The 17,361-nt window shown below is 42.9% G+C and overlaps 1 protein-coding gene across 1 annotated transcript in view; it reads left to right on the forward strand.

Annotated features, from left to right (window-relative positions):
* The window catches only part of RYR3 (ryanodine receptor 3), a 524,410-nt gene that overhangs the window by 483,281 nt on the left and 23,768 nt on the right, over positions 1-17,361 (forward strand). Inside the window, exons 79-88 of the mRNA XM_081795893.1 lie at positions 94-173; positions 1,655-1,731; positions 4,994-5,067; positions 5,764-5,844; positions 6,321-6,409; positions 7,634-7,762; positions 10,847-10,951; positions 12,689-12,770; positions 13,423-14,750; positions 17,019-17,077. Coding sequence (XP_081652019.1) covers positions 94-173; positions 1,655-1,731; positions 4,994-5,067; positions 5,764-5,844; positions 6,321-6,409; positions 7,634-7,762; positions 10,847-10,951; positions 12,689-12,770; positions 13,423-14,750; positions 17,019-17,077 — 2,104 coding nt within the window. The remainder of the gene's footprint in view (positions 1-93; positions 174-1,654; positions 1,732-4,993; positions 5,068-5,763; positions 5,845-6,320; positions 6,410-7,633; positions 7,763-10,846; positions 10,952-12,688; positions 12,771-13,422; positions 14,751-17,018; positions 17,078-17,361) is intronic.

The following is a 17,361-nucleotide window of genomic DNA, read 5'->3' on the forward strand; positions in this document are numbered from 1 at the left end:
ACGAAGTCATTATTAAAGAGTCCCAACAAAGCCCAGTAGATGTGATTTACCCTCTGTTTCCTTGGTAATTCAATCGAATCTTCACCATGGCAGGTGAGATGAGCCCCATGGTGGTTGAGACTCTGAAGCTGGGGATCGCCATTCTGAATGGGGGCAACGCTGGTGTACAACAGGTACTGGGGACTCGCAGTTGGTAGTGCACACTTCCCAGGGTATCCCCAGTTGGCAGCTGTCACACTTCAGGCGAGAGGTGTTGGCTCTGCTACAGCGGGAGCCACCCAGAATCACCTGTGCTGGTGTTTTGCCCTTAGTGGCCAATTATATCAGAGTAGCTGGGAACATAGATAAAACCGGAGCTAGGAGGCTACAGATAAATGTATGCTTGATAAAGAGGGTTTATCCATGGTTCAAAGAGAAAAACATTTAATTTTTTCATCATCAGATGATTTATTTCTTGTACAAACAGGCTCTGAAGGAAGTTCTCTAAGCCTTAGGTTTTTATTTTAATCATTTTACGTATTAGCTGTCTTCCCATGAGCAAGGAGCCCAGTCGGTTAAGTGGAGTTCATAAACCTCACACACCTGTTTGTCCATTCATTCATTTGTTTATTCGTTCATTCAGTAACTGTATTGTGATTGCTGACAACACTAAGGTCAGCCTCTGTTCTGGGATGAAGGGTACGGCAGTGAATGAAGCAACTACAAACTCTTGCCACCACGCATTAAATGAGAACACACGGAAGCCTAATGGGGAGCTCCTGGCACATGGAACTCATTCAACAATCTGAGTTGAAACTGGTCGAAGGAGACAGGAAGATTCTGGTGTCTCCAGGACCCTCCAGGCTCTGCCTGAAATCATCTGTGTGCCCAGGAATGTGACATTTCAAAGACTCTTGGCATTCGTGAGGGTTACATCACAGAGAGATGTAGCCTGTGAGCACTTCCAGATTTATAACTACCATCATTGTACAGAATTTTTCCCAGCCTTTCATTCTTCCCAAACCAATTTGTCACGAAAGAACTTCCATTTTCTAAGACACCCTTCACTTTCTCTTCTCTTCCGTCACCACCCCATCAGTTGATTTTCTTTTCTTTTCTTTTCTTTTCTTTTCTTTTCTTTTCTTTTCTTTCTTTCTTTTTTACATTTTTATGATGTTCAGACAAAGTTACTGCCTTCCCAGTAACAGAGAACAGAGGTAACAAAGTCTGATTGTGAAAGACAGTGAACTCTCAACTGGGTTCATTACTGGCTAAGCTCCTTGCTCCAGGGTACCATACTGAGCACATGAGTTTTTCATATTCTATCTCAGCAACATTTAACTAGATCACAGTCCTGGTGCTTGTTCCCAAATGGGAGAGACTTTAAACAGTAAATCTGTGAATGCCCATGGTCTCCTATACTGCCCTAGCACAAATGCCAGTGGATCTTTATAAAATAAAATGTCCATCCAAAGAGATTCCGGTTCCATAACAAGAGGGTGGGGCTCAGGCACATGGAAAGGTTTGTGTGGTTCTAATGCTTACCCAAGATTACAAACCACCTGGATATGACTCTGTGTGACTGGGCTTGGCATTTCTCCATAACATTTGGGAGGGTCAGTATTTGTGCCATAATTTACATTGCTTTTCCTTTTAAAATGTGTCTCCCTTATAGAAAATGCTAGATTACCTAAAGGAGAAAAAGGATGCTGGATTCTTTCAAAGCCTTTCCGGCCTTATGCAGTCTTGCAGGTAAATATGGGAAAACCACCTATAGCGTTTTTTTTCTGTTCAGAAGAAAGAAGAATGGGGTGAGGAGGAGCACAAAATAGAATAGTTTGTCAAGAAATTGTTGAGGAAAGACCTACCTGCCTTAGAAAGCTAAAAGGATGGGGATTGTTCCTCCAGTCTGTAAGATTACGTTCAAAGAGCATACAGAAGGGAAAATGTAATCTCCATTGCACACACACACACCTGGTTCGGTTTTTTAATTACCTTTACCTCCTTTTTGGGGGTATGTTGTTTGTCTCAGAGCTGAGTGTTTCGCTTAAACATAAATCCTCATAAAAGTCAATCCAGAAAAGAATGAAAAAGAGGAGGAATGCCTCACTAGGACTCTAATGCTGTGTTTTCATTAGACCCATTAGGCACTTTGTTAATCTTCATCCTTAACAATTCTTGGAGCCTGAGTAAGTATGGGGTGGGTACATATTTTGACAGATCCGTTTCGACAGAGGGACATCCTGACCCAGGAATGTTTTGCCATAGCCTAAAAACCAAAGCGTTAAACTTCGCACTTTTATTACCATGTGTGTAAGCGTCACCTCATGGCTGACCCCCTGACGAATGAACAATGTGTAGCCAAAGGTCATAAGGTTACCATACTTGCTCATTTTGGAAATAAGCTAGCAATCTTTCCAAGAAAAGTGTCAGTTTATCCTGTAAGATTCATATGTATTGTGAATAGTCTACAACTTGTTCTGAAAGAAATCAAGGTTGGGACACCTGGTGGCTCAGTTGATTAAGCGTCCAAGTCTTGGCTTAGGCTCAGGCCATGAACTTACAATTAGTGAGTTCAAGCCCCACATCAGGCTCTGCATTGATGGTGTGGAGCCTGCTTGAAATTCTCCCTCTCCCTCTCCACCTCCCTCTCTTTCTCTCTCTACCTCCCTCTTTCTCTCTCCCTCCCTCCCTCTCTCTCTCCCTCTCTGCCCCTCCCCAACTCGTTCTCTCACGTGCTCTCAGAATAAATAGGTAAGCTTTAAAAAAAAAGAAAGAAGGGTGCCTCATTGGTTAAGACTCCGACTTCAGCTCAGGTCATGATCTCATGGTTTGTAGGTTTGAGCCCCCCCCCCACATCAGACTGTGCTGACAGCTCAGAGCCTAGAGCCTGCTTCGAATTCTGTGTCTCCCTCTCTCTCTCTGCCCCTCCCCTGTTAACTTTCTGTCTCTTTCTTTCTCTCTCCCTCTCTCAAAAATTAACAAACATTAAAAATTTTAAATAAAAAAAAAAGAGAGCAAAGTTATAATTATCTAGCTCATTTTCCTCTAATTAATATTCTTAAAAATAGAGCATTAGGCTTTGCACTTAAAAATTTGCAGGATGGACATTCTTTTGGTGGAGTTCATAATTTTGCTAATCTTCTTTGATGGAGTAAATATCGCACCCAGGGGTTGTAGGGAGCATATTTGAGCTGCAGTACAATCCCTTATACTGAGCTCCATTTTTCCCCCACCAATGACCAACCCATTTATTACCTCTCTCAGGAAAAGAAAATGTGATAGTGTCCGACCTGACCCACTCAGTGTAAAATAGTACATGTGGACTCAGAGATGCCAAAAATCAAGGCAGTCCAGTTCCATATTGCCCATGAAATTCTCAATTAAATTTCTGAGTGTTCTCTTAGTAGTCTGTAATACTTCCTATTACTAAACTCATTTATAATGATGGCTTGGAGAGACAAGTGACATACCTTTAGAAGCCAACTGAGTTCTCACAGAAGTTTTAGGATATTTTTATGCTTTTCTACTGATTATAAAAATAATACGTATTTGTAAAATATTGAGACAGAGAAGTTAAAACATTTGAAATGGGTGGCTTGGAACACCGTAAGGGTCAGAAATGTCTCCAGATTGTCTGCTGAATCAGAACTGCTGCTTTAAAGCAGCTATGTCCAAAGGCCCTGTTTCCCTTGACAGCAAAACCCAAATAGAAGGATGGTTTTATGTTATTGAGAAGACCCTGTTTACAGCAGGATCTGAGAAAAACCAACAATATGGCAGTAGGAATTTTCACTGTTTTCTCTTTATTTATTTATTTTTTTAATGTTTATTTATTTTTGAGACAGAGAGAGACAGAGCATGAATGGGGAGGGGCAGAGAGAGAGGGAGACACAGAATCGGAAGCAGGCTCCAGGCTCTGAGCCATCAGCCCAGAGCCCGACGCGGGGGTTGAACTCGCGGACTGCGAGATCGTGACCTGAGCTGAAGTCGGACACTTAACCGACTGAGCCACCCAGGCGCCCCACTGTTTTCTCTTTAAAATGTATCTAAGTTGCAGAAGATCTGTGGCTCCCTAAAAGGGGGAAGAAATGCTGGATTTTTCCCTAATGTCTTTCCAATCCAACGGTCATTTCCTTTGCCCAGTGGTAAAAGGAAGGCAAAGTTTTGTGGACTCTTAAAGGACTCAGCCACAAGCTACCCTAACAGCTAGATTTTTGTGAGACCTTATATGATGTTCTGTAAAGTCTTTCAGAGTCGGGAAGGAGTTAGAGCCTGTCACAGAACTAGAATGAGTCCTAATTGGAAATAATATGATTATACATTGTCCTCTTTATCAAGTTCTGTGGTGGTGCTCGTGGCTCCTGGCTAAGTAGGATTTGGTGGTGGCTGTGACTGAGAAATTTGGAGAAAGTGTGGGAACAAGAAAAAAAAAGGGCCAGCTTATTACAGGTTCAGGAATACTACGGACACCGTTGCCCCCCGAAAGCTTCATCCAGCTACTGTTGGCTTCTGAATGATGCAACAATTCTAAAAGGGTGTGACCCTTTGAAATCTGAAATTTGTAGCCCTTTCCATCAATGTTCATTCTGAGCACTAAAAACTACCGTTCCTTGTGATTCTCAGAATAGGTAAATGCAGGAGGTGAGAATTAATTAGTGCAATTTAAAGTCAACTTTCTTTTGGGAGCTCTTAGAAGCAGATTATTCCAACTCTACTTGAGAAACCTTTCTAAATTTTCACGCGTAAGAAAGGGCTCAAACTGGACAAACAAGGGCAGTTGTAACTCTTTCTGACCATTCTCCATGCATGTCTGTGAGCTGTGGGCATCCTTGGACAACACCGCTTGGCACAAATCCAGGGAACTGTCACACTTTCAACCACACTGTAATGTGTTAGGCCATTTATGGTAATATAATGACAAGATTCTTAGTCAATAGGTACAAGTGACGTTAGAAATCCATTTTCCCAGCGTGCGTAGCCCTGAACCTTGTTTCCTCTTGTCTGTTACAAGTGTCCTTGATTTGAATGCATTTGAGAGGCAGAATAAAGCTGAAGGCCTGGGGATGGTTACTGAGGAAGGAACACGTAAGTAACGAATGAATGTGAAGGCCATTCTCTTCCTGATTTCTTCGTTAACTATTTCTGGTTAGAGCCCCTGCTCGGTGCATCTAAACGTGCAAGGGTGTGCTCACTTTCAGCACAATATTTCCACCGGTAGCTTTGATAAAGGCTGGATGTGTCCATAGAGCCAATCTTAACTAGACACAGTTTATCATGGTCCTTATGATTTTTCTTACTTTTCATTCTTCTGTTTTTCTCTTATCCCCAGTCATTGTCCGTGAGCGTGGTAAGTCTGAGTTTCTGGCTCAAGTTGTGTACCATGTGTGTGAGTCCCCAGGGACCTTACTTAGTTGCTGCAGTGCGGACACATTTTAGGCTTGGTGGTTGCATGTGAAGCTTAACTCAGCAGTTCAATGCCTAATTAAGGAACTGTCTTCCATCTGTAAAGCATGGGTGTGGACTGTGAACCGTTACTGCCCTTAGCCTAGCTGTTTTCCTCGCAAATGCATGGGGGGTGGGGGGCTGAACATTTTAGCTTTGTTGGTCATTGCATTTTGCGGCCTCAGCTCCAGGTTAATCGGGTTTTTCCCCCCTGCAGTTAAAGTTCCCTTTCTGAACTGTTCTGACACAGGCCCTGTATCAATTTTGCTGCTGTTTTGCATCAGAAAGTGTTCTGTGTTGAGAAGCCAAACAAATGCTCACCAGTATTCTGTTTTCAAGGTGAAAAAGTACTCCAGAATGACGAGTTCACACGAGATCTCTTTAGATTCCTGCAGTTACTTTGTGAAGGACATAACAGTGGTAAGTGGAACAGATTGATTTGTCAAAGGAAAACAACATTCAGGTGCCAAATTATGATTCAGCTCAGGATGCCACATTTAATACAACCAGCTGTTGGCTGAAGGACGACAGCTAATCCATTCCTAAAAAAAAAAAAAAAAAAAAAACCACCTTATGTAAAAGGAACTTTAACGTCAGGGCTGATGTTATTTAGTGCCACCCAGGCTAAGTTGCTTCCAGAAGCTTCAGATGGTGAATCTAAACACCCTCCCCTTTCTGTCAAGTCCCTCGGGGCTCATTAAGTCCACTTTCTGGCATCACCAGGGTGGGGGGGCTCAGGGCAGAACTCTGTCCTGCAGGACCTGCCAGGACCCAAACAGGATGGCCTTGTGTAAGGCTTTTCACCTAGCACGTCTCTTCTGAGTTCAGCCGAGGGGACTTGCCCAGCTCCCTCGGCATGCTGGGAACAGGCTCTGACCCAGCCCTGGTGTTCTCAGACTTCCAGAACTTCCTGCGGACTCAGATGGGCAACACCACCACTGTCAATGTCATCATCAGTACCGTGGACTACCTCCTGCGTCTGCAGGTGAGTGGGTCTAGGATGGTGGCATAGGGCTCACATACGTCTCCAGAAGCTGAACACAGTTACCATGGGGTCAGGGAAGGCCCCGCGTACAGTCAAGCCCCAATAAGAAAGGGATTATAATTTATGTCCACACACTTAGGGGAAGTCAAACACCTAAATATGTGTGTTTGAAGACTGAAATAGGGAACTTGGTTAAATATCAAATCATCTGTTATAAAATGCTGGTTTACTTCAGTTTTGCCAGTGAAAACCTCACCGCAGTGCCCTAGAGCCACAATGCATGGATGCATTGAATGCATGAATGAAATGCATGAATGAAAACAGATTTTTTTACTAGGAAACAGAGGTACAGACGAGGGTGGGAATGAGTCTTAAGAAGTCGCTTTGTGCTTAGGAAGTCACTCGGTTCAACTGTTGGAAAGAATTCCAAATAATATCAGGAAAATCTACACAAGCATAAAAAGATTCTCTCTTCTCTCTGCTGACTCTTCACCCTGGTTCCGCAGCTTACAGTTGTGACCTGGAGCCATCTGTTTAACCTCCGTGTGTTCTAATTTTCTCATCTGTAAAATGGGTAGCACCCATCTCCTAGGACAGTAAAGATGGAGAGGTTAAACGTATGCAGTGAGTCAGAACGATACGTGGCACCTAACAGTGTCAGCTGATGTGTTGCCTCCATTGTGCCCATTTTTTGGATGATAATCATTATTGCCTTTAATGTATGTTTTTCATTGTAAGTTGTCCTACATCATGGTCACCAACGTCCAGCTGAACACTATCCTCTTTCCTATCTGTTCTTTTTTAAAGGGGTATATGTACATAAAAGACGCTAAGGATGAGATATGTCTGCGCTTTCTCAGAGTCCTGAGTCTCTCTTTTTCTTAATTTTTTTTAATGTGTATTTATTTTTGAGAGACACAAACAGAGCATGAGTCGGGGAGGGACAGAGAGAGAGGGAGACACAGACTCGGAAGCAGGCTCCCGGGTCTGAGCTGTCAGCACAGAGTCCAATACTGAGCTCAAGCTCATGAACCATGAGATCATGACCTGAGCAGAAGTCGGATGCTTAACTGACTGAGCCACCCAGGTGGCCCGAGTCTTGGGTTTCTATCTCTACAAAGAGGTCATGGAAATGTAGGATTCTCTTGTACTCTTCCTGAACATTGGGTTTAGCATCACGGACTGAAATTTGAGAAATACTAAACTCTACTTGTTTATTCTTAGGAATCAATCAGTGATTTCTACTGGTATTATTCAGGGAAGGACATCATTGATGAATCTGGACAGCACAACTTTTCCAAAGCTCTGGCAGTCACGAAGCAGATTTTCAATTCTCTTACAGAATACATCCAGGTATGTGCTATAGAATGGATGCCTGAAAACAGAACATTTTTAACATTCTCACGTTCTGTATCCCATACAGAATATTTGGATGCATATATGGACTGTGCATCTGGCCCTAGCACTGACAATATTTATCGACAGATAGGAGCCAGTTGTACGAGAGAACTCCCAACAGCACTACCCTCTATGAGAAGCTATAGTTAATCTCCCTCTCCGTGACCTAGTCATAGCGTTGTCCTACTCTGCATTTATCTAGTTACGTTTTCCTTTCCCTTCTGGACTGAAAACTTGCTGCAGGCAGAAAATTTCTCATTCAATCTAAAATTCTTCATTTCTAGCACAAGCAGCACATCCTAGGTGTTCAGTAAGCATGGAGAATGGAGTGGAGTAATTGATAGAATGAAGGAATAAAGGTATAAATGGGGTTATCCTGAGTCTTTAGATCAAAAACAGAATTTATGACAGCCTACTAGTTTCTCAGAAATTCACTCTGTGGAAAAGGTAACTTAGCACATAAACTCTGTCCAGTGGCAGTCAAGTCTAGAAATGAATTTCAAGTTGAACATTCAGATCTTGCAGTGCTCTTTCTCTGTTTACAACAGCCTGTGGTCATTGCCTACAGTGGTCTAACAACTGTAAAAACAGGGTGTACTCCGGCATAATTTTCTATGATATCAGTAGCCATATCATAGTCCTCTGGGATGTAATACAAGATTTATTTTATTTTATTTTATTTTATTTTATTTTATTTTATTTTATTTTATTTTTACATTTTTTTTTAACATTTATTTATTTTTGAGACAGAGAGAGGCAGAGCATGAACGGGGGAGGGTCAGAGAGAGGGAGACACAGAATCTGAAACAAGCTCTGGGCTCTGAGCCGTCAGCACAGAGCCCGACGTGGGGCTCGAATTCACGGACCGCGAGATCATGACCTGAGCTGAAGTTGGCCGCTTAACCAACTGAGCTGCCCAGGCGCCCCACAAGATATATTTTAAAAACCATCTCATGAGCCAACCAGCACACTCCAATTATATTTGCTTATTAAACTACATACAGAACTATCAACTTGAAAAGGAATATTTTAAGGGAGAGATCAGCCCTTGTTTTACTCAAGGATTGTAAGAACATGGCGAGAGAAACGTAGAAGCAGGTGACTGATCTGAAGGGTGACAGAATGTGAAATACCTGTGAAGGGCATTGAACAGATTTGACAGGCATTTGATTTGCTCTCTGTGGAACCCATTCTAATCTTCAGAATTTCCCTTGGAGCACTTAACCCAAAAGGGAAAAAAAAAGCTTATTTTTGGTGAATATAAGTTTCTTACAACAGCTGGTTTTGTTCCAAAAATAATCTAGGGGCTTCTACGGATCAGACACCAAATGCACACGAACAATGATTTTTTCAACAAGCTTAGATGACTTAGGAAGGCAGGCAATATCTCTTGTGCTGCCCTCTCCCCTGGACATTCTGCCAAGGCTTTTCTAGAACTTTAGATGCTACATGTGTTCTTTTTGGAAATTTATTTTGAAGAGTGATTTGGAGATGAGTTAAAGGATAAAAACGAAATAAACTATAAGGAAGAGTGAATAATGAGAAACGAAGGCAGAAAATGACAGAAGAATCTAAGTGTATAAAAAAATGTAAAAAATGATCTCCCTGAAGGGGTGGGGAATAAGATACTGACCTAAGAAACTTTGGAAATGAATACAGACTGTAAGACCAAAGGCAAAAGGAACTGTACATGAACACTTTAGTTGCTAAAGTTTTTCTTGTGTTAATAATTCTGTACCCATTCTACATATATAATGGAAGTGAGCAGTCATTAAATGGCAGGGGCAAGGTTTCCCCCTGGTGAATGGAAGGTTACAGATACACAAGGAGAAGCAGCTAGATGACCCCAGTGGAAATGCATTAGAGTTGGCTACATCAGTATGCTAAGTTCATGCTCAACTTAATACTAATGCAGATAGAAACATTTCTATATATTTTGTATACACAAATACCTGCTGCTCTGTCAGCTGAGAGGGCCTTAAAGTAATGACATCACAGTAGAAGCAAGCACAACTAGCTGGTTTCTAATGGCTTCTAATACCATTCTCCAGTGAGAGGAACCAGGCTTCTTAGAGAAAGGGCTGGTCCAAGTGCTGGGGCAAGAAATCTATCGGATGAGACTGGAGAATCCTATAGTGCAAGGAAATGCAAAAAAAAAAAAAAAAAAGATGGGGTTATGTCCAAGGGACACAGGAGCCAACTGAAAGAGCTCCCAGTGGCCAAAACTGGAAAAATTTGAGTGACAAAATAAATAAAGTAGTATTGGATGATAACCCAAAGCAGAAGATGAAGATGTGAAGTCCATATTAATGTGAATAAATGACTAAATATATAAGAAAGAATAGACAAATCTCCCATGTGGAAGAATTCCAAACAGTTTATTTTTTTAAGTGTTGATTCAATAATGTAAAAAGAGGAAAGGTTATTAACGGAAAATGCAAACTGGGAATGAAGTCATCCCTCTATGTTTGGCTTTCAGAAAAGGTAGAGATGATATTCCATCTAAAGTTTACGTTAATGATATGAAGACCCTAAAGGCAGCTGAATATTAGCAATATTATCCACATTTTTTTTTTACCTGATAGCTATGTGATCATGCATTTTATGTATAGCTTTGACTGAAAACAGTAGGGCTTGCTTTTCAAATTGTGGAAGCCTGAAGTTCCTCAGAATCCCTCTTAGGCCAAGGCGTAGGTGAGAGGTGGGCAGGACGGGTTTTCAGTCCTGTATCAACCAGAGCATTTAACTCTTAAATCATGTTCTTTGTTGTAGTATTTTATTTGAAGAACGCATTCTGAAGCTAACACAAAAATATCTGAAAATCACTGCACTGTGAAATTCCTAGTGGTGTTTTGTAGGTCTAGGTTCCTACAATAGGGGGCAAAAAGGAATACCTTGGGAAAATACTGACCCACAAAATAGATGTCTTTTGGAAAGAGCTATCTGCTAATAGAAGCAGGTGTCATATGCGCTTACTAGGGCAAGTTGCAGAGCGGCTCATAATGTTTAAGTGAAATAAGGATGCCCTCCTTTCCATAGGGCCCTTGCATTGGGAACCAACAGAGCCTGGCTCACAGCAGGCTGTGGGATGCAGTGGTCGGCTTCCTGCACGTATTTGCTAATATGCAGATGAAACTCTCTCAGGTACTGTGGCCCTTCCCTGCTGTGTCATTGGTGTGAAATGTGAAATCAGTCCCCACCCCTTGGTATTCCCCCCCGTGTGGATGTGGCTGCTTGATCAAATGGCTAGAAAAGCCTTGCAGATTAGATCTCACTTTTAAAACTGAGGGCTTCAATGGGAGACAGGAAGGAATGCCTGGGGAGTTGGTGGGGGGGAGGGGGGGGGTGGGGAGCCCAGACAGGTTTTGCATGGATGCAGCTTCCTTCCTTGTGTCCCACCAAACTGTCCTTTCATAATTGCCTCAACACTTGCTTTTTATGATGCTAATCCTTTGTGCTTCCTTGTCACTGTTTTGTCAATTTATGACAATCTATCAGCCCTGTCTGGGTCTGTCAAATGTCTGCATGTCTCTGTAATTCATACATCCCTTCTCTCTTACCTTGGCTTCCCCTCCCTCCCCCTCTCTGCCTTTCCTTCTCACTCCCCATCTCTCTGGCAAGATGAATCAGAATCGCTCAGAGCATTTATTATGAACAAATAAATGTAGTGTATGTGGTTGTCGATCACTTCTCTCCATGGCAACCCATGAGGGAGAACTTCAGGATATGTTTCAGGCTGATTAGAGTAACATTTGCAGCATTAATTTAAGTAATGTGTATCTAAAATTTTCAAGGCTGTCACATCTGCCTCCTCTCTTCTGGAATGTGCTATTTAACCCTTTCATTTTTCCCCTTTTGACTCTGGCCTTAATGGGAGGAGAGAGCTCTTGGGAGCGCTGCTAATTTGGCAGTAATAGGTCCACTCCTGTCAGCCCAGCCAGGGCAGTGCAGTGCAGAGGCTCTGGAGACGGGAGCCTGGCCCTGCAACCTCCTCACTGGTGACTTTCAGGAAGTCACTCCCCCTTCCTGGTGTTTGGTTCCATCATCTATGAAATGTTGGGAATTAGAACAGATGATGTGAGGTCTCTTCCAGCTCTTAATATTCCACACTTCTGTGATATTCTGTGTATGGCTATGACCCACACCAAAGAGGGGGCAATCCTTCTGATTGAAAGACTAGACAAAGAACTGTGTATTTGGGAGAGAGAGAGTCTGTACAAGAAGTGTGGCCCAGAATGCATTTTTTAATCTCACCCTGAGACTACTCACCTCCTATCTTCCAAGGATTATTTTCCTTCTGTGGCATAGAGTTGAAAACAGAGGGGTAACTTGGCAATGCCCCGTCTGCAATGCTGAAGTGAAAACCAAACAGACTAGTATCAAAACCATCCAGAGGAATAGCCTCAATTATATAACATTTTAAGGGACCAGTGGCAGCCAGATCACCACCAATTAGAATCAGGAGACCCTAAATTAATCCAGAAAGAAAGGAGAACCCACTTGGTGTTTATAACCTTGACACCTTAATTGGACTGCAATAGTATTCCCCAAAAGCTCATCTGATAATTCGCCAGTATAAAGAACAACATGCACTCGTAGAGATAACTGATGCCTCTTCAGTGGATTGGGTTGTTCCATAGTTTTGGACAACAAGTGGTGTCTCTGCCACACTGTGCTGATAAAAGGGAAACTAAAAGAGCTCTATTGGATGAGTCCTGCAGCAGTGAGCCTCCCCATTGCTCCAAACAGTGGATGATACGACGTCCACATTCACAATGGACGCAACCTTCACCTAACCTTTCCAGAGCAGGCTCTTGCTCACTGCCCTGTACTTTGCTGAGGGATCAGATAGCTCAGGGGTATCTCCTGTTTCTGTTCTAGGATTCCAATCAGATCGAGCTGCTGAAGGAACTCTTGGATCTCCTTCAGGACATGGTGGTGATGCTTCTGTCCCTCCTGGAAGGTTGGGCTGTTTGGTATAACTAGGCATTCACACAACTGTAATTGGTCTGAGCACTAACCATACTAATCACGCAGATTGTCCTTCTGGCAGGTCATTGATGCCGTATGACGTTGGTTAGAAAGCCAAATTTTCAGAAACAAAAAAAATGAGTGAGGGGCACATGGTCTGATGGACAGAGCCTGAAACCAACTCATTTTATATCAATAGGAAAGCCAGAATGAACTGGGGAAAACCTCCAAGCTTTGCTCTTCCCTATCCTCTCCCTCTCCCCATTGCTTTTCAGTACATCTGGCTGCCAGTGTGTATGCCAGCCATCTAGTTGGGCACCCTCCTAGGTCTAAGGGGATAAGGGGGCACCACTTATCCCTATGTGTCCCCAATAATCTGATAATGAAACCACTTCCCAGGCCCCAGGCCAGATAAAAGGCACTGGCGTGGCCATCTCCTTCTTCCCTTTGTTTCTTCCCCCTTGGCTCCTAGTGGTGTAGTCTTTATGGCTTGCTGCTCCGTCCTACCCATTTCTAAACCATCACGGTCAGAAAAGAGCCGACTCATTGGACATACAACTCTTCTAGAGGTAGCTACCTGACCAGTTACATGATGACTTGGGTTTATTTATATATTTGTATGTCTTTTTGAACCTGCCTCACAGGGAATGTGGTAAATGGAACTATTGGCAAGCAGATGGTTGACACGCTGGTAGAGTCATCTACCAATGTAGAAATGATCTTGAAATTCTTTGACATGTTCTTGAAACTTAAAGACCTAACCAGCTCAGACACCTTCAAAGAATATGACCCAGATGGTAAAGGGATTATCTCCAAAAAAGAATTCCAGAAGGCCATGGAAGGGCAAAAACAGTACACACAGTCAGAGATCGACTTTCTCCTTTCATGTGCAGAAGCTGATGAGAATGATATGTTTAATTACATTGATTTTGTAGACCGGTTTCATGAGCCGGCCAAGGACATAGGGTTTAATGTGGCAGTGTTATTGACAAATCTCTCCGAACACATGCCAAATGATTCTCGCCTTAAGTGCCTATTGGACCCAGCAGAAAGTGTACTAAATTACTTCGAACCCTACCTAGGACGTATTGAGATCATGGGCGGGGCCAAGAAAATTGAGCGCGTTTATTTTGAGATCAGTGAATCCAGTCGAACCCAGTGGGAGAAGCCCCAGGTGAAGGAATCTAAGCGGCAGTTCATCTTTGATGTGGTCAATGAAGGTGGAGAGCAAGAAAAGATGGAACTGTTTGTGAACTTCTGTGAGGATACCATCTTTGAAATGCAGTTAGCGTCTCAGATCTCTGAATCTGACTCAGCCGAAAGGCCAGAAGAGGAGGAGGAAGATGAAGATTCTTCTTACACGTTAGAAATTGAGGGGGAAGAGGAGGATGACAAGTCTTTTGAGTCTGCCTCTGCATTTGCCATGGCCTGTGCCTCAGTGAAGAAAAACGTTGCCAACTTCCTGAAGAAGGCAACCCTGAAGAACTTCAGGAAGCAGTACAGGAAGGTGAAGAAGATGACCGTGAAGGAGCTGGTGAAGGTGTTCTTCTCTTTCTTCTGGATGTTATTTGTGGGGCTATTCCAGTTGTTCTTCACCATATTGGGAGGAATCTTTCAGATCCTCTGGAGCACAGTGTTTGGAGGGGGCCTAGTGGAAGGGGCAAAGAACATCAGAGTGACCAAGATCCTGGGTGACATGCCTGACCCAACCCAGTTTGGTATCCATGACGATGCCATGGAGGCTGAGCGGGCAGAGGTGACTGAGCCAGGTATTACACCGGAACTAGTCCACTTCGTCAAGGGTGAGAAAGGAGATGCAGATATCATGTCAGATCTCTTTGGATTCCGCTCAAAGAAAGAAGGTGGCTTAAAGCATGGGCCTGAAGTGGGTTTGGGTGATCTCTCTGAGATTATTGGCAAGGATGAACCCCCTACACTAGAGAGTACTGTACAGAAGAAAAGGAGAGCACAGGTAAGCATAAGTTGTTCTGTCCTCTTTATTTATGCCCAGAAATAGACTTGCAATCAGGTCTGATACCAATTCCCCAGGAAAACATCGTGCAGATACCAGCTCTCCCATATCCTGATCTTGCAGTTTCCAGCTCTGGGGAAAGCAAGACTCAGATGGTTGTCTCAGGGTCTTGCTGCTGAGTGGTCTTCAGCTGACATTGTAGAGTTCACACCTGATGGCCTTCCACATCTTTGTTAGAAGGTTAGTTCTTAGGCATACAGGTTTCTTCAGTGAGCCGAAAGCATAGAAAACTAGGTGTAGGTTTCCTTCACTATCCAAATCAGAGCGTTCCTGTAAAAACCTTTTGTAAGCGGAAATGGCATAAAGCAAAGAAAAGTTTATCATTTCATAAAAGCAAAAATCCTTTCTGGATTTCTTTCACTTAGCATCAACAGGTACTGATGGAGGTCTTTCATAAAAGTGAAGTATAATGCAAACATTCAGATACTGGGAGAAACCTACAAAGCATAAGGAGAGACCTTTCTTTTGAGACAATACTTCTGCCGTGTCCCAAAAGGTCCAGATGATATCATATGATTTAGCATCATTTTTATTTTTGAGATGCACCCACTATCCAATTTGTACTTTGATCATTTGACTAGATTAAGGGAATAACAGTAATTCAGAGTCCCCTTGGTCATGGAAGGCTCTGGGTGTTCCCCTCCACTGCAGCATCCAACTCACAGCACCATTCTGGCCCTAAAAACAATGTGGAGAGAAGTACAAAGACATCAGAGCCCAAAGACAACATTTATTCATTCATTTCGTTAGTATTTATTAAATAGTTAGTATGTGCTTCTCACTGTTTTGGACTCTGAGGATACAATGGTGAATGAGAAGTGCATCATCCCTATAATTTAGTGGGGGAAAAAGGACATTGTGGAAGTCAGTACAAGCGTGAAAAATGTTAGGAAGGAGGAGTGCCAGGTAAAGAAAATGTATAGGGGAAAACTGGCACCTAATTTTGGAGAGTCAGGGATGGAAGCATCAGAGCCATAGGCCTTGGTGCAAAATTATTTACTGTGTTGTGGTCCCTGATGTAGCCCCAGGCCCCAGACAGAGTTTGATACATAATAGAGATTCATTCTTGGCTTACTACATGCCAGGCTGTATTCTTAGTATATGGGTATCCATTGGTTAACAAGAGAGACAAAATTTTTGCTTTAAAACATTTTTTTAAATTTTGTTAACATTTGTTTATTTTTGAGACAGAGAGAGTCAGAGCATGAACGGGGGAGGGTCAGAGAGAGAGGGAGACACAGAATCCGAAACAGGCTCCAGGCTCTGAGCTGTCAGCACAGAGCCCGATGCGGGGCTTGAACTCACGGACTGCGAGATCATGACCTGAGCTGAAGTCGGACACTTAACCGACTGAGCCACCCAGGCGCCCCAAAATTTTTGCTTTAAAACAGCTTAACTTCTAGTGGAAGAAGACAACAAATCAATAAAATAATTATTGCTTGTGACACATGCTGAAAGATAGGAACAAAGTCATGTGTTACAAAGTGAATGTGGGCCCTAGTATGAATAGGATGGCCAAGGGACTTCTGAAAATACATCATCTGAACCAAGTCCTGAAGGGTGACAGGCACAGGAAAGACGAGGGTAGTCATACTTCAGGCAGAGGATATGGCTTGTGTAAAGGCCTTGGTGCAGGGAAGGATTTGGAATGTACCAAGAAAGAAAATGAGGTCCGGGTGCTTGGGTGTAGTAAACAACAAGTCAAGTGGTACAAGACAAGGATGGAGAGAAAGGCCATGATCACATAGGCCTTGCAGGCCTCAGTGAGGAGCTTAAATTTTATTCTAAGTGCAATGGTCACCATTCAGAGGGATTGTGGTGGTTAAAAGGATTGAAAACAAGGCAGGAACCTGGGGGAAGCAGGTTCTGGATTGGACCCGGTGTGATCTGTGTCCCATCTCACCCTGACCATGTGGGGCAGTAGGACCAGGGCCATGGGGTCCTAACACAGGTTTTCTCTCTGAGTTGAATAATAAGGACGACTGAGTTGTTAAGTTTGAAGTCTTTGTGTTGGCATTTCTCCAGAGTAGCTTGATACGGAGCAGGACACTTATGTCCTGTGATCCTGAGAAGAGCAGAGACATTCTGAAGAGAGAAAGCCATGAGGACTTGTGACCAAGGAGATGAAAATGGCCAATGCCATTTATGGCTCATTACCATGATCTCTTTAATTTGAGGAAAACTTACCTGATTGTTATTTTTGTCTAGGCAGCAGAAATGAAAGCATCACATGAAGCAGAAGGAAAAGTGGAGCCTGAGAAGACAGAGTAAGTTCTTGGTAGCTTCGTCTACTTGAGGTGCTACAGCACATAGCTCTTGATAGCACCTACTGTTCTGTTGCAATGGTAGGTAGAAAACTTAATTTCCCTTAATGCAGGAAACACATACTGTACAAGTCCTGGACATACTTCTTTTTACCCCAGCTATACAAGAAACACATTCTGTTGGTCTTGTTAACTTTGTGATTGCACTAATAGACCAGAATTTCACCATCGCGCCAAACAAATTATTGAATACCCACACTTAGCAACTTTGTATAATGCTGATGGTG

The sequence above is a fragment of the Panthera onca genome, chromosome B3, assembly GCF_046562875.1.
Source record: "Panthera onca isolate mPanOnc1 chromosome B3, mPanOnc1 haplotype 2, whole genome shotgun sequence".
Classification (NCBI taxonomy): Eukaryota; Metazoa; Chordata; class Mammalia; order Carnivora; family Felidae; genus Panthera; species Panthera onca.